This window comes from Sycon ciliatum, chromosome 2 (assembly GCF_964019385.1).
Source record: "Sycon ciliatum chromosome 2, ocSycCili1.1, whole genome shotgun sequence".
Taxonomy (NCBI): Eukaryota; Metazoa; Porifera; class Calcarea; order Leucosolenida; family Sycettidae; genus Sycon; species Sycon ciliatum.
In genome coordinates, this window is record NC_088644.1 from 12,979,524 (window position 1) to 13,006,954 (window position 27,431).

Sequence of the window (27,431 nt, forward strand, 5' to 3'; positions counted from 1 at the left end):
CTTCTCAGAGTCGCATTCACTTTTCTTTGTTATTAGCAATTTGAGCAGAAAATGGCAACCTGCGACTTCGGGTTTTCGGGTACTGTTCTGTACCCGTCTACCCGAGGTCCTCACGGGTAGCACGGGTACCTACCCGACTACCCGTGCACACCACTAATTTTTTCCATGGTAATAATGCTCATAATCCCACTGGGACCAGTGGGAAAAAAGTCCCCTCTCTGAGATCTTGCATCCTTTGATACCATCGTGATACAGTGCTATCGCTACGCATGCTATCGCTTGTTCCAGTTTCTCCTGGAACAAACCCCAACGTCCTGTATACATGTAATCCATTAGCTCCAGGGCGTTGTAAAGGTGTTGGGGTGGGGAGGCTGTATACAGTAGTGGCTTTCATCACGAGGACACAACCGAGGGATCTTTGCGCCGTGAGAAAAGCTGGAATATCATGGGACCTGAAAGTATTCCATTGAATCCATTCCCTGTTCTAATAAAGTTGAAATGGCAATTTCGAAGTTGTTCTGTGTTTACTATTTGAGCATGTGAAGAGTTAATGTGGCATGGGAACTTACTTCAATACTTTTACATGACTGTACGGGAAAGTGCTAAAGGTTTTAGTAATGTTGGCTCCAGCGATTCATGCTCGGATAGGCAGCTGTCCGTACAGTCTTCGTCGCGTCGCGGTTCGGTCCCGGTTCCCACTGCAATTTCCTCCTGATCACGTGATTTACTAGCTGTAGCTCTGCTGGCGTGCTGCTAGTAACCAGTTACCTGGTAACACGCTGCATTATTTGTAGTTCCCGTATGTCAAGTGATTGTCGCCTTGGAGTTGACCAATGGCAGATCAAACAGCGCGGGATAGAAAGCGTGGTCCTGCCTGCTCAAAGCCACACAAAGGTGATGGAACTGGATCCACTGCCCGTCGTCAAGTGACGACGGGCAGGAACAGATTCCACTGGCTGTCGTCAAGTGACGACGGGCAGGAACGGATTCCACTGGCCGTCGTCAAGTGACGACGGGCAGGAATGGATTCCACTGGCCGTCGTCACTTGACGACGGGCAGGATCTAGGAACGGATTCCGCTAGTATTATTTTAAGTGGGTATTATACTATAGTCACTGCACTGCCCGTCGTCATTTGACGACGGGCAGTAGGCACTGGACTGACTCTCTACATCACGGTCTTTCATTGGTTACTTGCCGCATGTTTCATAAAATACACGTTCCAGTCACTCATACTCGGCCACTACCGGCGCCCGGTATTCATGGTATACGGATTACCGCCGTTAGTATCCAGCATGCAGCGCCAGCCCTTGCCGCTATCGCGGCGCGGGCTGTATTCCGCGGTACTGCCCGCGACGTACACTACTCGTGCATGAACCTGTGTGGCTGTAGATCTACATCTCCTTTTTTTTGTCGTGAGTCAAATGACTGAATCATTGAATGCCGGCAAATCCCGAGTCTTTCGCAGAGATGTCTAGTCTACAGTCAGAGTACAGTCATGAACACTACATAGTCATTGTAGGAAAATACATTGTATGTAGATGATTGTACTGATTCAAACGGTTGCAATGATTGTTCCACTTCCAGTTCCTAAGTAATTAGTTTCAAGAGGTTAGTGGCTTTGTTACTCACATCATGATGGCGCTATCGCCGTTCAGCCTAGCGCTGGGCATACTACATGTGCTTATAATAAGCTGCTGGCATACAGCCCAGGTGGACGGAGTAAAGTCTGCGGCCACTATCGACGAGCAGATATTCAGTGCGTCCGCGGGCAGGCCAAATTTCATTCTCATCCAAACTGATGATGAGGCAAGATGGGATATGATTGCAATGAACAAGACTGCTCGCTTGCTCCGCGACCAAGGAGCTACGCTCAATAACTACATGGTCAACACGCCCGTTTGCTGTCCCTCCAGGACGGAGATCTTCTCCGGAAGGTACTACCACAACATAGGCGCACCTAACGGTTCTTGCATGCACGTCAACTCCAAGCAGTGGGTGTTCGATGACACAAGTCTCTTCTCCACACTGCAGTCGAATGGCTATTTGACGGGAGTTTTCGGAAAGGTTACGAATGATCAGGGTGGGTATTTCTGTAAGGAGAAGATGGACGCCGGAATGACGATGATCAGCTCGCCTTGTGACTACAATAGCTTCTACTCGAGCCAGTATTTCGTCAAATTAGCAAATGGGACGAAATATGTGGAAAAGTTGAACCCCAAGTTGCCAACAACTTACCAAACATCACAGCTCGGGAATCGCTCTATTTCCTGGATCAAAGACATAGTGAAGACAGATCCAGGAAAGCCATTCCTTGCATACATTGGACCACATGCTCCTCACTATCCTGCCAGTCCAGCCCCGTGGTACCAGGGCAACAATATCTTTGAAAACATCAAAGCGCCTCGGACACCTAATTGGAACGTATCATGCCCAGATAAACACCCAGCAATTTCCTCGAATCCGCCTCTTAATGCAGAGGCCACCCTATATCTCGATCACAACAATCAAGTTCGTCTGCTTAGTCTTCTCTCCGTGGATGATATCATTGATGCAGTGTACAGCACGCTAAAGGACTTGGACCTTCTTCAAAACACGTACATCATCTTTACAAGCGACCACGGATACCACTTAGGCCAGTGGCGGGTGCCCAGCAGCAAACTATTGCCGTACGATACCGACATCTTCGTGTCAACGTTCATTCGCGGACCTGGCATTGAAGCCGGCTCCAAGGTGGATGCGGTGGTGGGCAATGTGGACATTGCGCCAACCATTCTAGACCTGGCCGGCATTGCAGTACCCAAGGGCATGGATGGCAAGAGCATGGCTGGACACCTCCTGGCTCAGCATGGCACCGGCGCAGAACTGCCCAAAACCGAGTGGAGAGAAGCGTTCCTTATAGAGTTCAAGTCGGCCGGTCGCCTAGATAACAGCCACACGGTGGAGTGGTGGCCTGGCGAGGACTTCATTGGAGTTTTGAGAAAGTCGCCGGCCGCACCGTGTAAGAACTGTGCGCACTGGTGGATAGATGGTCCCAGCAATACGTACCGTGCACTGCGCCTGATCAACGCCACTCATAACATCATGTATGCTGAATTCAATGCTGACTGGCAGTTCGACAACCAAACAGCCGTCTTCCACGAATATTACGACATTACTGAAGACCCATACCAGATGAAAAACACATACAGCAAGATATCATCTTCCTTGCAGATGTCTCTTCATGAACAGCTGCACACGTATGCAATGTGCGCCGGGGGACAAGAAAACGGAAATTGTCCTTAGGCATTCTAAAACAAGAATATAATAGTGAAGAGAGAGCCAGAGAGAGAGAGAGAGAGAGAGAGAGAGAGAGAGAGAGAGAGAGAGAGAGAGAGAGAGAGAGAGAGAGAGAGAGAGAGAGAGAGAGAGAGAGAGAGAGAGAGAGAGAGAGAGAGAGAGAGAGAGAGAGAGAGAGAGAGAGAGTGTGTGTCCCATAATTATGGTGCAATGGTATTTGCAGCGATTTCCAATCGAGAGGTTGCGGGTCCGATACCCAACGATTATGGACACACACGTCTTTCTTTTCTTTCTCACACTCCTGACTTTTATTTCATTCTGCTGGGTAGTTACCAACAGCCAGCGCATGTCGGAGTATGTGGTGTGATGTGTGTGTGGGAAAAAATGAAAAAGACCAAAAAGTAGGGATTCACTGGCCAGCAAAAGCCACTTCATAGCTGTGTGGTGTAGACCAGGCTGAATAATGGCGGTCAATTCTTCAGCCTTGCAAGGTGTTGAATGGCGCAACCCTAGCACAAGTTGCTATGGTTTCTGCCGTAGCATCGCTATCATCACCTCCGGCGATGGGCGTCAAAAGGTCAAGGTGTGTATGTGTCCTTGCTAAGGTGTGGTGAGCCCATAAGTGAAATCATTTCCAAGTTCATCCAGACCTCGGGGATTTCGGGGGTCCGTTGTGTGGTTCAATAGCCAATTGAGTCACCTTTCCAGGAATCCTTTTGAATCTCTCTCCTACCCACGTGACCGGCTTTGGCGGTGAACAAGTACAAGTAAAAGTGGGTGTGTTTTTGAAGTTGGACTAGGTTTGGCAATGCAGTGTGTCGTTACTGTTCTAGCTTTCATAGCTGAGGTTGTTGGTATGTCGATTGGCTCTGGGTTCCCAGTACTCAGTTGCGGAGGCTGCGCGGGTTGGTAAAGTAACTGCAAGTTCATTCCAAGGTGCCAGTGCATCTAGTATCTGCTTCATCTAGTGTCTGCTTCATCTAGTGTCTGCTTCATCTAGTGTCTGCTTCATCTAGCGTCTGCTTCTTTGAGAGCCGCATACTGTCTATACTGGCTACACTAGGAAACGTAGGGTGTGCATAGGTAACTGTCCAAAGACCTACACTGCAAATCGTATCCAGTTCCATTAATAAAATTAATATTTTTTTAAACACAGTTGTACAGCCATTGTCGTAAATGAAAAAGAAACAAAACTTTATACAGTGGCACCTACTAAGGAACAGCAATACAGTACAGCAAGCTGGATAGAGGACTCAGTTATGAGGACTTTCTCACTATGCTCACAAGCTACAGACCATGGATGTCCAGCAAAATAAGTTAATAAAGGAAGACACATGCATACTGACTGCACAAGGAAGAAGAAAACAAAGAGAGCAATGTAACTCAATTCAAGGCGAATCATCAGCAGTCCAAAATGCACTGATATGCACTCCTGACACTAGTATGGACCACAGAGGTATAGGACTATGGGCAGTTGCCATTGGCTTGGCCACCAGTGCAGGATGCATAGGCCTGGAGCTGGTCGTGGAGAGCTTTCTGCAGATCAGGAGCTGCCTTGCTGTAAATGTTTTTCATCTGATAGGGGTCTTCGGTCACGTCATAATACTCGTGGAAGACGGCCGTCTTGTTGTCGAAAGTCCAGTCTGGGTTGAACTCTGCGTAGAGGAAGTTGTGGGTGGCATTCATTAGGCGTAGGCCACGGTATGTATTGCTGGGTCCGTCAAGCCACCAATGTGGGCAGGTTGCGCAGGGAGCACCCGGTGGACTGCGATGCACTCCGTGGAAATCACCGTCTGCGGTCGGCCACCACATCGTCGCATGCTTGTTATCGTACTTTCCCACGGACTTGTACTCAATGAGGTAGCCATCGCGCCACTTCTCTGCAGCTTCTTTTGCTTGGTCACTTGCCTTGAGCAAGCCAGCCATGCTCTTGCCATCCATGCCCTTAGGTACTTGTATTCCTGCCAGGTCGATGATGGTTGGCGCAATGTCCACGTTTCCCACCATGGCATCCACCTTGGACCCGGCCGCAATGCCCGGCCCGCGGATGAAGGTCGGAACAAAGATATCGGTATCGTACGGCTGCTGTTTGCTGCTGGGCACCCGCCATTGGCCTAAATGGTATCCGTGATCGCTTGTAAAGATGATGTACGTGTTTTCAAGAAGGTCCAGGTCCTGTAGCGTGTTGTACACTGCCTCAATGACGTCATCCACGGAGAGAAGGCTAAGGAGGCGAATTTGATATTGGTGATCTAGAGCAATGGTGGCGTTGTCGTCGAGGGGTGGATTGTCTGCGATCATCTCGTGCTTGTCCGGGCAAGATTCGTTCCAGTTTGGTGTCCGAGGCGCTTTGATATCGGCGAAGATGTTGTCCAGCTGCCATGGGGCTGGGTCAGCAGGATAGTGAGGAGCATGTGGTCCAATGTACGCCAGAAATGGCTTTCCTGGATCTGTCTTCACTATGTCTTTGATCCAGGAAATAGAGCGATTCCCGAGCTGTGATGTTTGGTAAGTTGTAGGCAACTTGGGGTTCAACTTTTCCACATATTTCGTCCCATTTGCTAATTTGACGAAATACTGGCTCGAGTAGAAGCTATTGTAGTCACAAGGCGAGCTGATCATCGTCATTCCAGCATTCATCATCTCCTTACAGAAATACCCACCCTGATCATTCGTAACCTTTCCGAAAACTCCCGTCAAATAGCCATTCGACTGCAGTGTGGAGAAGAGACTCGTCTCATCGAACACCCACTGCTTGGAGTTGACGTGCATGCAAGAACCGCTTGGTGCGCCCACGTTGTGGTAGTACCTTCCGGAGAAGATCTCCGTCCTGGAGGGACAGCAAATGGGCGTATTGACCATGTAGTTGCTGAAGGTTGCCCCCTGATCGCCAAGCAAGCGAGCAGTCTTGTTCATCGCAATCATGTCCCATTTGGCCTGGTCGTCGGTTTGAATGAACACGAAGTTCGGCTTGCCAGCGTTTGGTGTCGACTTCCCAAAGATTTTGCCTTGTGCGCGGTATGTGTTCTCATGACGTCCCTCTGCCGCTGCTACTGCTCCCAGTCCAGCCAACAGAATGCAAAGAAAGACCTTTGCCATTTTGTTTGTGCTGCCAATTCTGCCTCAGACTGGGGTGATAAGGTAACAGGTAGGTAGACCGGCTGTACAGTAACACTGTCTGCAGTAGCTCCTCTTGGCACCCTGCCCCTGATTGTGTAACAGTATTGCTTCTCCGAGCGTCAGCACTCGTGTGTAGCTAATGCGAGCTCAATGATGCCTGCCCATTCAGTAATGCCTAAGACATGGTGCCAAAAAGCGCAATGCATCTTGCTGCGAATGAAATAATACCGAAGATGATGTGCTCTCACGGATCGGAGTGTACCATGGGCATGGTACCGCCTTTGTTCAGACATCACGTGGATTTGGTGATGAAGTCACATGAGCGTTCTACCTTATCACAAGTTATCAGTGCATTGTAGATCTACCACTATCGTGACCATGGTGACAGGCTTCACTCAGTTCTGTGTATACAGTATAGTGTACTAATATCGACTGTCAGTAGATCTACTACCAAGACAAGAATACAGTCATGCAAGTACATGTACAAGTGAACCTGGGGCCATGCTAGCTCTAGTCTAGATCGTCATTGTAGATCTACATCTTCACAATGTAGTATCGTGAGTGAATGATTAGTGAGTAGATCTATGTACATGTAGGTAGCCAGTGCAGGCTAAATTTTATTTTTCAAGGAAACCCTTCGAAAATGGTACCAATCGATTCAGCATGGCATTTTCATTCCTCCTGCAAAGTTTCAGCTGATTTGGAGTCATGACAAGGACGCTATGGCGATTTGAAGATCGAAAAACTTCAGTTTTGTTTGTCAAGAAGAAAGGCCATGATCGCACACAAATCATACAACCCGTGTGGCACAATGAATTTTGAACGAAGTTGATCCGCGGACCCCGTGCTTCGCGCATGCACGCATGCATACTGCACAGTACAGAGGCTTTTTTTGAACGCAGATATGCAGTTCTTCGTCTTCTTCGAAATGTCTTCCAAATGCGTGGTGCTGGTGTTGTTCTCTTCGTCAAGGCAGAATGCAGCTGCATGTGATGCTCCTGTGTGTTCATGCATGTTCTCTTTTCGCGTCTCGACATTGTAGCGTCCAGACTCAGCTCGACTGGAGAAGATTGAGTAGACTATGCTTTGATCCACATGGAAAATCGATGAAATTTGGTAATTATCGTCGGGCGCTAAAAAGCGCTGGGGAGCATGGGGCTGAAACTTCGTAGCAGTCATCCCTACCATGACAGGCATCGACTGGTATATGTTCCATTCTGTTCCCAACCACCACGGGTCGTCTGCGAAGCTTTCTTCTTCGCCGATTCTCGGACAGATCGTACGTCTTCGCACTGTATCTCTCGTCTCCCTCAACGGATCAAAACATGGTTTTCGCCAGGACGAACACAAACCCCCAGATTTCGCGGCGGCAACATCTTCGAGTAGGGAAAAGCTAGCAGCTAACCAGGAATCCCCAAAAAGCACGTGTAATACTCAGTGTGATTTGCGACAGCTGTCATTGTGCCGTCGCACCATGCATGTAGAGGAGACGGCTCGATACCGGGACGTTTTGACAGCCAAATTTGTATAGACCCAAACCGATTATCAACGTTGATTTTTCACTCGAAATATGTTTGTGGAAGGAAACTGGCATGTTGAAGTTTGCTCTGGGGCCAGAGTCAATCGAACTGAGCCACTCCTTTGTGTTGACCCATTGCCTCCAAGTTGCCCAATTTTTCGCTTCAAAAAAGTTCAAATCAGAGGTGGCTCCAAACCGGACACGTTTTAGAGTGCACGTCAAATTCACTCTGGGTCTGAAATTAGGTAATTGCTATCGCTCCACGACGGCCAGTACAGAGTAACAATAAGCCTTGTGTGTGCTTCCATTAGTTTTGATTGGTATGCGGTGCTTTATTGGCGAGAGGCGAGCCGCTGTTTACCTGCGACAAGAAGTTGATTTTTCGAAAGTCGTAAAACTCAAGTCGCAGTGCGAAGCAACACGTCAAAAACTCGCCTGCTTGATATGGCGCTTCTGGTCATCGCAGAGCCATGAAATTTTGGCTCGGAGTATAACACATAGTAGTCTCACTGTGACATATGTTTTCTAATCAAAATACCAAGAGAGAAAGTGAATATTGAGTCCGTTCCGGTTTGCAACCGGTGTCCTATTTGAAACCGTCCCCTCTACCATGCACGGGAATAGAACACGGATGAGTCGTTTTATTACGACAGCCTGCACTGGCTAATGTAGGGACCGGCTAAACAGAACTGTCATCATCAGTAGACCTGGTAGACCTACGGTGTAGATCTACCGAGGATAGATCGCTGTCATTCGACGTTCGAAGGGTCCAGGTAAGTAACTGTTTATTGGTTTGCAATATCGGCTTTTTCCTATCTCATTGCTTGATCTACAGTCATGTACGAGTAGTTCATAGTAGGGCTGGATGTTAATAGGTCTTGCTCCGTTCTCCAAAATTCGCGGAAGTCAATAATTATTACTATCAACGGACCGGACTGGGCAGTTTAGCGGAATCCAGCATGGCCAATGAAATTATTTGCCAAGGAAGATCCTGGACCACGTTCAGAGACATCGGTCGAGAAATTTGGCTGCTCGCGATCTGTTTATGTGCACTGTTTGTGGTAGGACCAGCAGCAGGATCATCCAGGTCGCCATTGAGACCAAGGCCTAAGTAGTAAGTGCGGGGCGGGTTCTGGCCCACTTTTTGACCTTTGACCTTTGGGCCAAATAAGGCACACTGTGTCGGTCGTGCTTGGTCTGGCCCCGGGACTCCCCCAGGGTTTGACCTTTGACCTTTGGGTTGAATAAGGCACACTGTATCGGGCGCGCTTGGTCTGGCCTCGGGACCCCCTAGGGTTTGACCTTTGGCCCTGCCATGTCATAAATGTCATCATGTTCTTTTCCGTGGCGACCGTGCACTTGTGCACGTTCGGTGCATTCATTGCACCGGGGAGTAGTAAAATACGTACTACTCCCTGATTTGCACATCGTAGATGTGCAGTGAATGACATATTGCGCATGCGCGCATAAGCACGCGGAGCGTGCGACCTTCAGTGGCCCTGCGGAAAAGACGCAGTGCAACACAAGGTGGACTAGTAGACCCAGGTGCTCGAAGTCCGTACAATTTTACAGTGTGTGTTTGCCGAGCTGAAACTCACACTAGCAATGATCACTTGCCAGAATCCTGCTCGTGGATGGAAGGTATCTTGTCCAAGTTTGTTCTGAGGCCAGGCTCGATTGAACCAGGCCATCTTTCGATCCGATCTGTTTCTCTGGAGTTCGCTCATTTTTCATATCAAATTTTGGTGTCGCAGAGGGTACTCTAAGTCCGTACTGATCAGAGGTGACTCGAAATACACACAAATTTCTGCTAATTGCTAACTTGCAATCCCTCGGTTACGACGAAAGCACCGAAGGGATATGTGTGGCATGTGCCTCCACCAGTATTTCTTGCAAAAGCGTAGTTTGTTGCCGAAATGCAAGCTGTTTTTAGTCGGCTCAGAGAAGAAGCAGCTGCGCTGTGAAAACCGCGGGAAACAGTGGTGGAGATGCCAGGAGTGTCAACCTTTCTGCAAGGATTGGTGGTTCTCTGTAAATTCTTCTCCTCTGGCCATTGTCAGCTCTAAGCTGGCTCTTGATGATTGAGTGAAGGTCTGTTTGACGCTGTGTCCGTTCGAAATCGGTCTTGGCAAAGTTGATTTTTGCATGAAATGTAACCCAATTTGTATTTCGTATGGACACTCGAAAACCCACTCCCGTGGTATGGGACTTCTGCTTATCGTAGATCCCTGAAAATTGGTACGCGAGGAGAACATACCACACTGTCCCCTCCATAAAATATTTGAGTCGAATACAATAACAGAACATGAAATTATGGGCGTACGAACTTAGGATACCATGTACGGACTTCGAGCACCTGGGTCTACACGTGTCATTATACTAATCCCTGATTCGCACTTCGTAGATGTGCAGCAACAAGTTCACTTTCCTTGCATTCGTTTTATTCGCACATCGTAGATGTGCAGTGACAAGTTGCCCTTACTTAGCGTGCGACTTTCAGTCCCTGACCCTGCATGCACTATCCATGCATTATAATGCTGGTGTTGTTGTTGGTTGTTGTTGGTTGTTGTTGGTTGTTGTTGTTGGTTGTTGTTGGTTGTTGTTGGTTGTTGTTGGTTGTTGTTGGTTGTTGTTGGTTGTTGTTGGTTGTTGTTGGTTGTTGTTGGTTGTTGTTGGTTGTTGTTGGTTGTTGTTGGTTGTTGTTGGTTGTTGTTGGTTGTTGTTGGTTGTTGTTGGCTGTTGTTGGTTGTTGTTGGTTGTTGTTGTCGGATGTTGTCGGTTGTTGTCGGTTGTTGTTGGTTGTTGTTGTCGGTTGTTGTCGTTATTGTGTATTGTGTTTTAATCGTTATTTTGTTCATTATCCAGGAGGATTTTGCTATGATCCAGTACCATTTTTTCGCATATATGACACAAGTGTGTGTAACCTTAGTGTGACGTGGGGTATGCTGATTGGATGTGAGGTGACGAGAGTATGCTGATTGGTCGATAACAATTAGTGGAAGGGATAAAGTAATGCGTCAGGATCATTACAGTTGCATTTGGCACCATGGAGTTTCAGGAGGAAGTTGAATTTTGTGATGGGTGTAACCATGAAGAAATAGAAACGGAAGAAGCTGTCGTTTGCATGAAATGTGGTCTAGTCTTGGGCTCTTTGTTTGCGCCAGAGGCAAATGTAGCAGAGCGTGTAATGCTGCCCAGTAAGCCTTACACAGATGTGCAGCGACTGGAATCAGTGGATAAAAGTCTGGGGGCTTTTATCGAGAAGGTGGGAGTGTGTAAGCCGCTATACCCATCGCTTTTTGAAACTCGGCAACGCCTCTACGCTATGAAGAAGGGCAGTGAGTATAGAGCGCTGAATTATGCCATCGCCCTGTCATGCATTTACTATGAAGATGAAGAGATGGTGCAGATACTCAGTCTTCATCTCCCCAGAAGCAAAGATGCATGGATGAGAAATGCTTCCCTATTCAAGACTTCCCCAGTGTTCTTCAAAATGTGGATGAAGGTCATAACCCCAAAGAAACTACGTAAGGCTCACTTTGAACGGTTTATTGAGAGGACGGTGGATATGACAGAGCAAGAAGAACAGCTAATGATTGAACTCATCCAACATTATGGAGTTGAACCGAAGCTACCACTTGCTGCCTCACTGGCTTATGATGACTATCCAGATGCATTGATCTATATACTATCCACCATTGTGCAGGCATTCTAAACTGATTTAAGGTGCACGTGTCATCACTTGCTTGGAGAATATTGTTCTTTATGAATCATACAGTCAATTTCAACCGTAATCAAACCATCCATTGCATGAATTCGTTGAATTGAAAAGAAAGGAAACATTTCTATAATCTCACTCTGGTTTTTCGTATTATGGAAAAAGTATTGGAAGACTCTTTGCACTGTGGCCCCGAGGACCTCTGGGCCCCGGCGGTCCCACGTCACCCTGAGGGCCTGGCGATCCTTCAGGTCCTTGGGGCCCTATGTTTCCTGGGGGTCCTTGCGGCCCTGTAGCACCTATGTGTCCTGATGGCCCTTGGGGTCCTTGCAGTCCTGTGTGGCCCCTTAAACCTTGCAATCCAGATTCCCCAGTCGGACCAGGACTTCCTTTTGGTCCAGGAACCCCTGGTCTTCCTCGATGTCCTTTAAGTGATCCGAATGCAGTCCAACCCGCAATGAGTTTTTTATATACAACGAGGGTGGTAGCATCCAAATAGAAGTCACCCTGTCTGCCGATGGGTGGCGACGGAGGGTCTGCTCCGCTATACCAACCAAATCCTGGATCACCTTTAGGACCTTTCATTTTGCGGATTTGGGCTAATTCCTTCTTCACCCACCCAGCAGGTACAGCACAGGTGTCCGACACACCGTCGTAATCCAGCCAGCATAAACGTTTGCCATTCATGTGCAGATTTCCTCTCATCCTCACGCTGCCATCCGTTTTCAAATGGGTTTCGTCATCTATCACCGTTGACTCCGCGAATTCTTTGATTCGACCCTCCATGATCTCAGCATCTGTTTTATTCAACTTGCTGTTCTGTAGTGCCCCGACATTGTACATCAGGGTGTTTTTGGTGTTATCGTTACCCACCAGAGTTTTGAGTTGCGCAATATCATCCTTCAAGGTTCTTATTGTTCGGCTGGAGGTTTCCTCAGACGGGCTCTTGTGGAAATGCATGCTCCAAAACGCCATCCTTGTTATTATGGGGAAATATTTCCCCTGTACAGTAGGTATGGCGGTGGTACTGTCTGCAGTAAACAACGCTTCTGCCGTTATAGCCGGTGCGTTCACGCCTCATTTTACACTGCGTATCAGGTCTTTGAATACCATAGGGAAACACATCAGTTTGGACACTGCCCAGTTCGAACTTCATTCTGAAAACGTTGATACGGAGAGTAACAAATTGTACGTGGAGACGCAAGAAGGGGAAGTTCAACTCTCCATCCTAACAGGAACTCACACGGATATTGCAGATCTCATTACAGTCATTAACGAGGCACTGAAAAGTGCAAATCACCCAGATATTGTGTTTTCCTATTCCCGCTATACAAGCCGAGCGAGCATCAGCGTACCTGTCGGGAAAAAAATTATCCTGAAACCCGACTCCCCCAGTGTCGTTCTGGGCTTGGGATCGATTGCAGAATCCGTGACCATACAACCTGGTCTTTTCACATTACCGTATGCAGTTGATCTGACTAGAGGGAGAAGGTTTGTGTTGTTGTATACAGACCTGATCGCCCAGGCCGTGGAATATGAAGACAATCAGGACTCGAGGATTTTGAAGACGTTCCCCATTCAAACTCACAACGGTATCAACAATTACATATTTGGAGAGAGAGACAAACGCGCTCTACTTCCGCACTCAAGCGTTACGGAAATATCATTTTGGCTGAAGTACAACACTGGAGAGTTTATCACCACGGGGTACCCGGCGTTATTGGATCTGAGAATCGAGTAAATTTTTCCACGTACAAGTAAGAATGGCGCAGCACGTCGTGGCCACTCAGATCCCAGACCCCTTTAAGGGGCTGCTGTCGAAAACTAAAGTGGTGCAGAATAGCATCCTAGAGCGAACCGAAAAGAAGATATCACTCCTAGAGGGGAGAAACTTTGTAAGACTGTATTCTCGAAATGGTTCACCACCCTCTCTGAACAGCGAATTGGATATATCATCACCAAATTTCATTGCCTTGAGTGAAAGTTACTTTATCGTCAAACTCCGGTATGAAGTTAGTGATAGTCGGGCTAATGGAGCCAGATCATATCCACACTGGGTGTGTACCACCTCCCCTGCATTTTCATGGTTCAAGAATATCCGCGTGGAACTAAATGGCACGGAGGTGACGCAATCTAGCAAGGTGCAAGATATGCAGAGTGTGCAACACATTCTTAGCCTTATGGAGAGTGACGTGGCTAAACTCCAATATTCCGATTCTGATCTGTACGGACTTCAGAAACTCGACCCCCAGAAGTGTGTTAAAGATATACCTCTAGGGAATTATCGGTATGGTGTAAAACGCTCGCACGCCTATGCGTTTGCAACAAACACAGATGGCGAAGATGATTTCGATGGTACGACACTGAAAAGACGGCCCACTGTCCACCTGTCGAATGAGGAGAACTTCAGTAATACTGTTCTGGAAAACGTTGCCCGTGTGACATCAGGGCATTTCCAGTTCAAAATGAGACCATTCCTTCCCTTCTTCAATGTGGATGATGCGTGGTTGCCTCCAGGAACACAAATCAAAATACGGTTTGATTTACCGCAAACCCAGCTCTCTAGATATATGATTGTCTCGGATAGAGGCGGAGGAGGAAACAGTCTAACAGGTGTTGGGCCTGTCAACATTGATCTGCTGCAGCTGGACTTTGTTTACCCTACCTATAGAATGGATAAGGCATACGTAGATCAAGTGCGTCTGCCTAAAGAACTATATTTCCATACCTGGTGCCCTCGGCTTGTACAGAAGAGTTTGACAGACGATGCAGGTACTCTGGAGCTACTCCACAATTCAGATATTCCTAGGAGGATGATCCTGTTCTTTTCTGATCTGAAACTCGGAGAAGATGCTGTCTTGGGTGGCGGCGCTGCCAGTAATTTCAGCAATCGCCTGGCCATGGTACATGCGAATCTTTCCCAACTCAGAGTAACCATTAACGATGAATCTGTGTTCGACAGTCCGCTGAAGTTCAGATGGGAGTGTTCCGAAAACAGTGATGCCAAGCACTATTATGACTATAACAAGTCGAGCTATTTACGTGGATACAACTTGGTTCAAGAGTTCTTTGGAAAGACCTATGGGGCTGAAATACCTATCACAGCCTCGGATTACTGTAACCATTACTTTATGATACCAATCAACCTCAATCTAGACAGGATGCTGGACAATGAAAAGGTCAGGGGTAACATGTCACTCGATTATCAATTCGCCAATGTGGCCAACGCCCCGATCAATGTACCCAGTCACGCAAGCACATCGATCAAGGTCAATTTATTATGTCTCGACCAGTATATGTATACCATGAGCAAGGAAGAAGGCATCAAGTGGGAGACTGTGTAAATATTTCCACGTTATAGTAACAATGCAGGGAGGAGATTTGGAAACCACACCCCGAGCGTGGGGAGGTGATCTACAGACTTTGGAAAGACAATACGGGTCTGGTATCTGGGGCTTCATCAAAAACATCTTTGGAGGTGCACAGGCTGAGGAGCTTCGAAAAAGAATGCAAGACCCCGAACAAGGCCAAAAGCTCACCCAGAGGGGTGGGCTTGGGATGGGGGCGATGTTAGGCATGTCGCTTCTTCCCATGCTCTTGGGTCGAGGTCAAGACGGCGAGTCCATCAGACGTCAGATGGTAGCCGGCCGTGAACCCATGATGCAGCGAGGCGGACTGAGCATTCCACCGGGACTCGTGGCTAAAGCCCTACCCATATTGAAAACCGTTGGTGCACCCTTAGCTATGGGGGCGCTAGCGTCCGTCGGTGACAATCTGGTGGACAAGGTATTTGGCCGGGGTCGAAAGGGAAATAGTAGAAAAAGCAGTACTCGAGCAAGCAAGAGACGATCTCAGAAAAGACGATCGAAGCTACCACCCACTAACAAATTCTCCAGGGGGCAACGTGCAAGGAAGCGCAAAGGAGACGGTTTGAAGAGGGAGGTTGAAGGTCTGGGAAGGCAGCTGTTTGAACATGCAAAGTCGAGAGTACAGTCCGGCATCAAGTCAGGAGCTAAGAAGAAAGGTAGAAGACGACGATCCTCAAACCCTCCAGAAACCATTACTGACCGTATCCGAACTCGCATAGAAAATACCCATAACCCTTCGTTTATACCTCAGAGCTTTAACATTTAATTTTTTCTCGTTATAGTAAGTATGGACTTTTCATCACTGCTGTCTCTGAAAGGAGGGTCTGCCTCTTTACTCCGCGTAGCAGGTCTGTCTCTACGATCTCAACCCAAGTACTCTGAGATTCTCCCCTCCCTCCAAACATGGGGACAAAATGTGCTATTTCTGGGTCAGAGCAGCATGGGGAAATCCCATTACCTCAAGGAAATACTTCGAGAGGTAAAGCCGGAACGACTTTACGTCATCTCCAATACTTCACCGGAGCAATACAGGCAGGAAGGCACGGAGTTGAAACATTACAGTGCAATGCCTGAGTGTATCGAAGAGACGGACATTCAGCCCAAGTCCTTTGTCATTATAGATGATATACGTGTCATGGGACTGAAGCATGGCAGTCAGAGGGAATGTCTTTACAAGTTTTTCACCATGTATAGCCATCATTATGAACTTAATGTGTTCTTTCTCTCTCAAAGCTTTGATAACATCAAAGATATGAAGATAAATACCAACTTCCTCTATCTTTTTCGCTTTACAGATAAATCCAACATCAAACGCTATCTTCATACTTTATTTGGCGGATCCTGTTTGAAAGCTAATCTTGTCTATAAACTCTATGAAAAACTATTAGAAGCTTGTTGGAGACCCTTTCTAGCGGTCGATGCATCACGCAATGAGTTTTATACTCGCTGTGATTCTATAACATCGAAGGTTGTGTTTGAATAAAATATTTTCTGCCTATAGTAAGTATGGATGGTGTCAGTGTTCGCATTATACCCACCCACAGTGAGTGGGATGCGGTTACCGTCACTAAGATTGGAGACACCTGGGAGGTCACATTCCCTAGAGTAAAACTAATTGTCCAAATCGAATCCGAAGTTGATAGTTTTGAGTGGATTGCTGGCTGTGAAGCACGGGGGGTAGGAGTGGATGAGATTGATTAAGCCCGTTGTACAGAAATGGAGCGAATACGGGTGCACTTCCAACCTATCTGCATCGAGTGCAACGGCCGTACTCACCCAATACCACCAGAGAAGAGAGACGAGACCATGAAGATGATATTACAAAACCCCCAGGATATCCTGAGTAAAGGTGACACCGTGTGGGAGGTTCAAGGTACTCCTCCAGTACGAGGTGGAGATTATAAGAAATTTTCCGGGCAAGTGAGAGAAGCACTGGCCTATATCCCCGAAGAAGATCGCCCATTTCCTATCTCCCAAGTGAAATCAAACCCTCGAGTAAAGGCTATGTATGATAGAACATTTAAGAACAATCCGGATCTGATAAACCCATCCTCGGTTACTAATGCTGTTGCATCGAATCTCCTCGATTATGATCAGAGTTCTGGAATGGCAAGAGGGTCCATAGCAGAGGCTAGAATGAGGCGAAACATCTCTGCCGCTAGTATCCCACTGCAAACCGCCATGGAGCCAAAGTTTGATAGAATAGTGATAAATACATTTGGTAAACTCCTAGTAGACCATAAGATACCGGAAGCCTTTCTGCAAAGCAGCCACTTCAGTGCAAGGCCGCAACTACACCAAGTCTATCAGGAGGATGAGCAGGGGCTCAGAGGTAGAATGGAAAACACTAGAGATACCCTCGAATTTCAAATCCTCAAAGACTATGCTACTCTGGTCAACCAAATCAATCAGTTTCACCTGTCGCGTTATCCATTCCAGCAGATTGCAGCAGCAGCCAACCTTAATGCGCTTCCAAACCACTCGAGGAGTAATGTGAAATTGGCTGCAATAAGAACTCAGCTTCTAGCCATACCAGGATCCGCAGACAAATATTCCGGTATAGGAGATATGATCAACGCCTACACTCGAACCAAAGAAGCAAAACTTATCAACGCAGAACAATTTATGTTAGGTCTCAAAGAGTACATGGCTGATGATGCCACCTTTATCAAAAGTGTCTTCAAGAATCGGCAAGTGGCTAGCAATACAAGGAGTCCCTATTACCGAACACTTGCTATTCTGAAAGGAAAATCCCTGGTATACTAGGTATGGATGTGGAGCTGAGCAACGTGGACATCGAGTCTGCGCTGAAACACATTCGCGGGTTCCGAGGTGTGACTAGCTATGATCTCCTGCCTGCCTTAAACCATGGCGAGTTTTGTGTGTGTAACACGGACAACATACTCCCGATATTGGACAAACCCGAAGGGGGACACCATTGGCTGACGGTGTGTAGGGAAGGCGATAATGTTCTGATATTTGACAGCTTCGGGCGTGCATTGATGCAGATGGCCGAAGACTATAAAGAACCGGAACTAAAACAATGTTTTCTTAATGTTTATTCCGGCTGCAACCTGTACACCAATACGCAAGTCATTCAAGATAGAAGCACAGCGGTCTGCGGACGTTATGCCATCCTGGTAGCGAAAGTCTTCTCAAAGACTGGTATAGACGGAGTATTGGAATTCCTCTCCTGTACGTTCTCTCACGATACCCTTCACAACGATCAAGTCATGGTTGGTGGGGATTGGCAAGATGATCTTGCCGATGAGCTACATAAACCTAAGCGAGTACATTTCCCACGCAGAAAAGTGGACGTTTACGGCAAGGACGATGTATGGAGTGCTGATCTCGTAGAAATGCAGCCCTTTAGCGAATATAACGAAGGAATTAGATATATTCTCAATGTTATAGACATATACACGAAGTATGCTTGGAGTGTGCCACTTAAGAGCAAAACCGGGGATAGTGTTGTCTCAGCCTTTAAAACCGTCACAACCAATCGGAAACCTAAGCTACTATGGGTGGACCATGGCTCGGAATTTTATAACAAAACGTTCAAGGAGTGGTTGAAGAAAAACGACATTCACATGTACAGTACAGAGAATGAAGGAAAAGCCGTCGTCGTTGAACGTTTCAACAGAACGCTAAAATCTCGTATGTGGAAGCACTTCACCGCTCGCTCGACCAACGTCTACATCGATGTGCTGCAAAAACTTGTCGACAACTACAACAATAGTAAACACCGTACAATTGGGATGACCCCCATGGAAGCCTCCCTAGGGAAACCGATTGAGCGACTGTATGAGCCCATTGCGGATGAGCCTGTCTTTCAAGTCGGAGATAAAGTTCGCATTACAGTGGAAAAAAGAATGTTTGCGAAGGGATACACACCCAACTGGACCGAAGAGGTATTTGTGATTCGTAAGGTTCTCCCCACTTATCCGGTCACCTACAAAGTGAAAGACCTTGCCGATGAACCCATCACAGGAAGCTTCTACAAACAGCAGCTCATGAAGACTGCGCAAGCTACATTTCGAATCGATAAGGTGTTGAAAAGACGTAAGGGTAGTTTGCTGGTCAAGTGGAAGGGATACCCCGAAAAGTTCAACCAATGGGTATCGCAGAAAGAAATGAGGTATATTTCCAAGGATAGTAGTAGAGGGAAACGATGATGCAGTGCACAATGCAGACTACTGCAAGAAATCTGCTTTCTGCTGTTATTGCTGATCGACTGGCAGAACAAGGTCATGTAGACCTACCACAATGTGTATCGTCGCCGGAGTCGAAACCATCTCGGCTTTCTAGAGTTTTGGTACGAGTGTGTCGCTTAGTCAGGTGCAGTGGATCGAGATTTCAGGTGCTGATGCAGCAACTGTGTTTCAACTCCAGAACGGGTCGTACGCAATTTCTTACATTTGCAAAAGAACTATTTAAAAACGGTATCAGCCATGTTAAAATTGTGGCCCTGTACTTATTCAGCAGCGAGTTAGCGAACATCTGTATGGAGAATTCAACGGAACTGGGATTGCACTATGTACATCATGTCATGACCTGGCACTTAGATTACATGACCACCAATGTTTCGCCCTGGTTGGCGGAAAAAGGAGGTTGGCAAAGTTTTGAAAACACCCTTACACACGACTTCAACTGGTCAAATCGCTCAGTATGGACTCATCCCCGTTCAGCCTTTTTGGCCATAATTTTTCTCATACTAATGGTTGAATGGATGTGAGAAAAAATTCCCGGTACAGTAAGATCAAGATGGACTCCTCAAGCAATGCCACCCCATCAGCCGAGCCATCAACTGCGAGCAACAGCGAAGCCTATGAGAAAGTGAAGGGGCGTTTGAATAAAGTTAAACTTACTCAACAACTACTCCTGCTTGCACCAGTGTTGTTCGGAGCCAGCAATGTGGTGGCAGAGAAATCCACTCAAACCTCACCAGCCGAAAGAACAAGCATCATAACTACATTCATACTGGCCATCATATGGACTTTAATCTCATTTTTATGTCATCATTGTGAGCATAAATTTACGCAAGTATATAAGCATTTTCTCAAGCTGGGGAAATATATGCCCGCAGATACTGAACTTGATCAATTTGATGATATATGGACTATGCTGCGCACACACTGCAAACCAAAGTATGTAGGGTAATATTTTATGATGCGATGAAGATTATTATACCGCACAATGCACTATATCCTGCAATATAATTGAGGCACAAGCCTGAAATATTTAACAAAAATGTAGAGTGTTGGAGCCAGCTCCACACGTCAAGAAAGGAGGAATATTAGACAGAAGAATGGCGGGGAGTTTTGCATGAAAATGATGAAACATGTTCAATGTGGGGTCCTGCCCATTAAATGTCCTTGTGACCATATGCAAGTGTGGCCATGCCATCATCCAGTATATACCGCTTGCAGTCGAATGGAGACAATGCCACCTTGGTGGTTACCTCCTCATACACTGTGTGGCAATGTGATCGGAGACCCGTCATAGGCCTGGAAGACACACGATGACTGAGCAGTGCATCTACATAGTCCTTGTGGGTGATGGTATTTGCCAGGACTGCCTTTCGCACACCCTTGGCCCGTTTGGCCGATTCCTGTCCGATGTAGGAGTACATCTTCGATCTTAGACCTACAAACTCCACCATGGATTTCCCACCAAGCTCATCTTTGAATTTGCCAACCACTTTCTTATTGGCAGAAGTGTACTGAGGATGGTCAGTGGGAAAGTTGCTGGTGTCATACAGAGACAGATCCATCTCTGCATAAACATCACCGGTGGTTATGTGCACAATAACAGAGTCGGTGTCGGTGTACAACAGCCGGATTCTGCTACCATACTGCTCCTTCAGCACATCGTAGTAGAAGGAGTACATGTGTACCTTTGACAGGTCTAGTATCGACATACCCACATAGACCGGCTTGTTGAGCTTGATCTCAGTGTACTGCTTTTCTATGCCGACAAGCCCGTTCGGGAAAATGTCATGCCGCACATATGTAGGCTTGCTCACTGCCCTCAGTACCTGCTCCTCACTTTCTTCTCGCAAGAGATCGATGCGTGCTCGATTACGAACGTTCTCCATCGTCTTGCCAAAGACTGAGTTGTTCATCAGCTGCAGCACACAAACAGGCAAACATGACACATGAGAATCATATCATGCCATTCCTTCACATCAGCATATTTTCAATTAGCATACTCCACGTCACACTTGCACCATACATGCAACAACAAAAAACAACAACAACAACATACGAGACTGCACACAACGGTTGCATTTACCTTGTAAAAGCTCTTCTCAAAGTCGGTTGTAGCCCTCGTGCGAAGTGCAGTGTTCAGATTGATGTAGGGAGCCATCCAGGCACTCTGCTGAAATCCCAACACCTTGTGAACAGCGGTCACCACCATACCCAGACGCGAATACAGCTGCAGTGTACGGTAGTGTAACACATACTTGGACTTGGGTAGGAGACTGGGTGTCAACTTGACTCCATCTACGGCTGACACTTTGAGCTCCTCCACAAGTGCTTGTTGGTATGGTGATAGCTTATCTGAGAATGTTCTCATCACTTCCGGTGCGAGTGGATAATCATTGAAGTAGTAGTGCAGCGAAGAGGGTGCCTCAAGATCACACTCCACAATGAACCCAGTGCTCGAATCTACAGGGTGTGCCAGTATCTCGGACAGGTTCTTGTCACACCAGGCAAACTCAGATGTCGGCATACTCTGGCACATAGCCCAGCCATACAGGTTGTTGGCATCAAGGTATAGCAGGTATGATGTGGGCTCGGCAGGATTGTACTGATCCATCGTTGGGTTGTTGGCCTTGCCGTACCGCTGCGACGCCATTGAGATGCCCCCACGTAGACCGGCTTCGACAAACAGATGCATGTCTACATCCGTGAGCAGCTGCAGTTCAATCTGGGTGAACCGTAGTAGAGCATCCCATGCATATCCTACATAACACCATACAACACACCAGAACACAAACACGAAAGTCAATACACCATGCAAAAAGTATAAAAATACACCGACAAGAAAGCACAAGAATACTAACAGAGAACACCATCTAAAGGAGAGAATGCATTGGACAACAACAAAAACTGATGAACATACCTGGGAGAGTAAGGTAATGGGCTGGATCCAACCCATACGTCTTGTATGCCGTCTTGCGGAAATGCTCAAAGACATCTGCTAGAAGATAGACATCTGTTTGCAAATAGAGGTCATGATATGCCTCCATTGTACTGCACTCAAATGTCTGCAAAAAAAAAAAAAAACACATCAACGCACACACACAAACGCACACATCCATACACACAAGCATCCACACATCCACAGATGGAGAGCAATGAGTACAAAAAAAAAAAAAAAAAATGAGTAGAGCACATCACAACAGCATTCAAAAGTCATAAGTAGAGCACAATAATGCAAAAAGCATGGCATCAGGGAAATTCTGAGGGGCAAGGCACAAGCTGCTTACCTGCCATACGTTCTGAGCATGGGCATAGTCGGCATCACTGATACCTTCTCCAGTCAAACTAGACTCAAATGCTGATTTAGGCGGCAGCTGTGTCTCATCAAACCGAGCAAAGGAGTCCATGTACTCGTAGGGGTAGACACCCTTACGCAGGAGAAGGTCATGATGGGCCAATGTACGAGTAAGCTTGAAGGCGTCTTCCGGAGTGTTGCTCACCAACGAGTCCAGAGAGGAGTTCAAGAAGGCCATGGAGTCGATGAAGCGGTACTGGCGCCACTTGAATGAAATATATTTCTCCATGTTGTTGGCGATGACACTGATCTCACCAACCTTCTTAATCCGCTTACGCTGGTTAGAGTCCTCGTACTCCACCTCTTCAACCTCGGTCATACCAATGTGGGCGATGAGGTGGTGAGCATCGTACCCTTTCAGGTTGTGAAACACAACCGGAATGATCTGGCGATCTGGGTAGATACTCAGCTGAATATTACACTGGTAGTGTGCAGCACCACGGTAGTTGCCTGTGCAGATATTCAGAAAGAGGGGAAAACACAAACATAGTAAACATCTACAGTGAAGGTGATACCACAGACAATACAATTCAATACACCGTGATAAAACACATATGCAAACAGCTACAAAGACATGAAAATGCACTATACACATCATGCGCATATCTACACACAACTGCAAAACAACAAAAATAAACAAAAAATTATAATACTTACCAGTGAGATGATCATGATCACGAACACGATCTTCTCCAAGTACTTCATCACATATCCAGCAGTTGACTGCGTTCTGAAACTCAAGCTCCAGTTCTGCCGTCATGCGAATTGGCCTGATATCAGCCAAATCCTCCTGGATACTGCCTTCCAACTCTTTGAGACTGTCGAAAAAGTTGTGAATGGCATTCTCACTGCAGTCGTCAAACTCGCCACGGACTTCACCGTTGGATCGGATGGCAGCATATCTACAAGAGCATAAAAGAAGAGGGAAAGTAAGAATAAGTGATTTTTTGAAAAAATGGAATCACACAAAATGCACATACTACAATACGAACACAATCAGGGGAGAACAAGACAAGAAGAAATAACAGGAAGCACTGTGCAGGCATGAGTACAGCAAAAATTAGTCAAAAACAACACCAACAACAAAACATACCTGATGCTGCATGGTACATGACGGGCTGTGCGTACAGTGCTGCTGCCATGCTGTTCCTCCATCGGCTCAATGATGGCCTCCGTATCAGCGTAAATGATATATGGAGCCACCATCCTGTGCTTCAAATTTGTATATTTGAGGATGCTGTCCTTTGCTGTGGGCATGACTACTGGCACAGGCTTCATCACCTGACATCTCTCGCTGTGATGCTGCAGGGAGTCTGCTGTTTTGTGTGCGGAGAGGCATCGGAAGCAATAGTGTGTTGCCCGCTTGTTCTTATTCTCACATGCACGACTGAAGTTTTTTATCCATGTGAAGTGGTTGTCATGTAGAAGCAGGTTGATTGGAGTCTCCTGTCGCTCGCTGAGATACAGTGGGTACAGATTCCCCTCGTAGCCAAACACATTGATTGCAAGACCATTCTGTAACTCCACTTTGGGTACATCACTGAGCGTTGCAGGGAACATCACACCATCGAACCGCAGCTCATCAACGTACTGGGTGTACCTGGATACACGCTGTGGGTTGTTGTCGATGGGATGCATCGCTGACAATAACGCCCACATCAAACACCTGTCATCGTTGTTCTTTACGTTAATGATGGCCTTCTTTTTTTCTAATTTGGGCGGGATATCAGCTGCACCACCTACAGAACACCACAAAAATACAACGAAGGTTTTTCTCAGAGTTACACCACATTACAACTAAACCCTCTCGACAATCACGAAAGACTGTACATCTAGTACAAAACATCTACAACTTTCCACAAGAAATTCGACAGGCTTCGAACAAACACTGCCGGATGAACAGAAACTCACCTCGAAGAGGAGTGTACTTTGCTGTCGACACATCCAGCTGTCTCACTCGAGAAACGGTCCAGTCAGATCCGTTCTGCACCCACTTATCAATAAGACCAGTGATCCTCGCCACCATCGTCTTGACTGCACTATCAATATCCCCTTCGCTGAGGATCCGAGCCGGTCTACTTCTAAAAAACGGGAAGGCAGACGTACTACCCGTGGCCGACTCTCGTGTCATCTCCACCCTCAAAACTAAAACCACCTTGAAAGGGTGAGACTGAAGCTCCTCGAGCAGAACCTGTCGGAGCTCGTCATGATGGCTGCTGAAAAAGACGAGAGGATCAGTGCCTGAACCTGGCAAAGAAAACTTTTTCAAAAAACCACGCACGGCACTCGAGGTGGGCAATCTGGGCTGCCTAGATCGTTTTGCACTTGGCTCCGCCATCGTCACGTAACCTCCAGCACTGCCTACAACATACTGAGGAAAAATCTCCTCGTACAGCGTATATGAGGTCGGCTATCACACTAGTATAATGACACGTGTACTAGTCCACCTTGTGTTGCACTGCGTCTTTTCCGCAGGGCCACTGAAGGTCGCACGCTCCGCGTGCTTATGCGCGCATGCGCAATATGTCATTCACTGCACATCTACGATGTGCAAATCAGGGAGTAGTACGTATTTTACTACTCCCCGGTGCAATGAATGCACCGAACGTGCACAAGTGCACGGTCGCCACGGAAAAGAACATGATGACATTTATGACATGGCAGGGCCAAAGGTCAAACCCTAGGGGGTCCCGAGGCCAGACCAAGCGCGCCCGATACAGTGTGCCTTATTCAACCCAAAGGTCAAAGGTCAAACCCTGGGGGAGTCCCGGGGCCAGACCAAGCACGACCGACACAGTGTGCCTTATTTGGCCCAAAGGTCAAAGGTCAAAAAGTGGGCCAGAACCCGCCCCGCACTTACTACTGGCCTAACTTCGTTTTATTGCAAACGGACGACCAGGCAAGATGGGATCTGGGTGTTATGAATAAAACGGTGGCGCTCATCGCTCAACAGGGAGTTTCCTTCACGAATTACATGGTCAATACCCCCATTTGCTGTCCGTCGCGAGCTGAAATCTTCTCCGGCAGGTACTTCCACAATGTTGGTGGACCCGGTGGCTCTTGCATGCATGTGGACGCTGAGGATGCAGTCTTCAATGAGCACAGCTTGTTTTCCTCACTGCAGTCTGCCGGATATCAGACTGGTGCCTTCGGAAAGTTGACCAACGATCAGAATCATTTCTTTTGCAGCAAGAAGCGTGCAGATGGTCTGAGTATGATCGGATCACCCTGTAACGTTGGCGTCTACTACCCCACGAAATATTTTATCAAGCTTCCCAACGGCACCAAGTATTTTGAGAACCTTGACAGCAATGACCCGGCCACCTATCTCACTGCTCAGCTGGGCAACCGAACCATCAATTGGATCACTCAGCTGGCGGGAAACTCGCCTCTTGCCGCCCCGTTCTTCGCTTACATCGGACCGCATGCTCCTCATCTGCCGGCTGAGCCAGCGCCCTGGGAGGAGGAAGACAGGTTTGAAGGCATCACGGCACCTCGTACGCCAAGCTGGAACGTATCGTGTCCAGACAAGCATGGCTTCATTGCCAAGAACCCACCACTGGACGAGAACGCCACTGACTTCCTTGACCAGCAGCATCGCGACCGTCACATGTCCCTACTTGCTGTGGATGATGTCATCAAAGCCGTGTACACTACGTTGGAGAAGCTCGACCTACTGGAGAGTACCTACATCATTACTACTAGTGATCATGGATACCATCTGGGACAGTGGCGAGTGCCGAGTAGCAAACGGCTGCCGTACGACACCGACATTTTTGTCAATACATTCATCCGCGGACCGGGCATTAAGCCTGGAAGCGAGCAGGCTGCAATGGTGGGTAATACAGACATTGCGCCGACTATACTTGATCTGGCTGGCGTGGAAATACCACCGCTCATGGATGGGAAGAGCATGGCGCAGCTCATCATCTCCAGTGACAATCCCTATTACGACCTAGCGCTGCGCCAACAAGCTGTTCCCTGGCGCGAAGCATATCTCATCCAGTATCACATGACATCGGCCAACACCAATTCCGATGCGAGCATGTGGTTTCCGGGGACTGGAGTGTTCCACGGCACGCAGCTGTACCCGCCGGCACGGCCATGCAAGACGTGTCCGCCCTGGATGCTGGACGGGCCGGAGAACACGTATCGCGCACTCAGACTACGCAACGCAACACACAACATACTCTATGCCGAGTTCAACGTGCATTTCGACTTTAGCAACGCGTCGGCCATCTTCTACGAGTTCTATGATGTCACAGAAGATCCCTATCAGGTGAAAAACACATATGGATCGGTGCCGAAAGCAGCACGGGAAAATTATCGTTCTCAATTAGAGACATTCTCAGCCTGTGCAGGCGGGCAGGGGCACCTTGAAGGCAACTGTCCTTAATTAACAGTCAGTGCATTGTGCAGTGATTCCTACATGCAGTACGTATACCAAGAAGACCAAGAACTTAAAAAAACGTATTCACCTGTCTGTTTTTAAAGTGCGTGTGTGTGTGCCGTGTGTGTGTATGTGTGTGTGTGCCGTGTGTGTGTGTATGTACGTGTATGTGTATGTTTGTGGAGGGGGCATCAGCTAATAATCAGGATTTTCAATTTAGCATTTTTCCACTATCATAATATATGAGTGCTCTACACGTATGTGGTACGACGCACACGCACTCAAGATACGTGCACCCTTTTGGCTTACTGGTCTTCGATGGGCAGTTATAACTATGATGACGTGGGATAACAGAGCCGGAACAACAGAGCCAGAACAACAGAGCCAGAACAACAGAGCTAGACACATTTAGGGCCTGTGCATGTTGTGGACTTTATTTATAGTGGAAATTAAAACAGGCATATGCATGCCTAAT

General features: G+C 47.3%; 5 protein-coding genes across 5 annotated transcripts in view; 3 read left to right on the top strand and 2 right to left on the bottom strand.

The window, feature by feature from the left end:
- The window catches only part of LOC135808789 (uncharacterized), a 16,548-nt gene extending 16,309 nt beyond the window's left edge, over positions 1-239 (top strand). The window contains exon 16 of the mRNA XM_065322016.1: positions 1-239. This exon is cut by the window's left edge and continues 1,129 nt beyond it. The gene's annotated coding sequence lies outside the window, so the exon portion shown is untranslated.
- Positions 240-1,461: 1,222 nt separating this feature from the next.
- Positions 1,462-3,682, top strand: LOC135808790 (extracellular sulfatase Sulf-1-like). The gene has a single exon (XM_065322017.1). It carries the CDS (start codon positions 1,635-1,637, stop codon positions 3,282-3,284), a length of 1,650 nt encoding a protein of 549 aa, XP_065178089.1. The 5' UTR covers positions 1,462-1,634; the 3' UTR covers positions 3,285-3,682.
- Positions 3,683-4,394: 712 nt separating this feature from the next.
- On the bottom strand, positions 4,395-6,609 carry LOC135808791 (extracellular sulfatase Sulf-2-like). Its single transcript, XM_065322018.1, has one exon. The coding sequence runs from the start codon at positions 6,375-6,377 to the stop codon at positions 4,743-4,745; it is 1,635 nt and encodes a 544-aa protein (XP_065178090.1). The 5' UTR covers positions 6,378-6,609; the 3' UTR covers positions 4,395-4,742.
- Positions 6,610-8,621: 2,012 nt separating this feature from the next.
- On the top strand, positions 8,622-27,030 carry LOC135810737 (extracellular sulfatase Sulf-1-like). The gene is made up of 2 exons (XM_065324209.1): positions 8,622-9,024; positions 25,434-27,030. The coding sequence occupies exons 1-2, from the start codon at positions 8,877-8,879 to the stop codon at positions 26,960-26,962; spliced, it is 1,677 nt and encodes a 558-aa protein (XP_065180281.1). The 5' UTR covers positions 8,622-8,876; the 3' UTR covers positions 26,963-27,030.
- On the bottom strand, positions 20,369-24,915 carry LOC135810966 (uncharacterized). The gene is made up of 7 exons (XM_065324335.1): positions 24,478-24,915; positions 23,660-24,305; positions 23,224-23,468; positions 22,499-23,016; positions 22,132-22,276; positions 21,298-21,971; positions 20,369-21,130 (listed from the first exon to the last, which is right to left on the bottom strand). The coding sequence occupies exons 1-7, from the start codon at positions 24,902-24,904 to the stop codon at positions 20,369-20,371; spliced, it is 3,417 nt and encodes a 1,138-aa protein (XP_065180407.1). The 5' UTR covers positions 24,905-24,915.
- Positions 27,031-27,431: the final 401 nt, after the last annotated feature.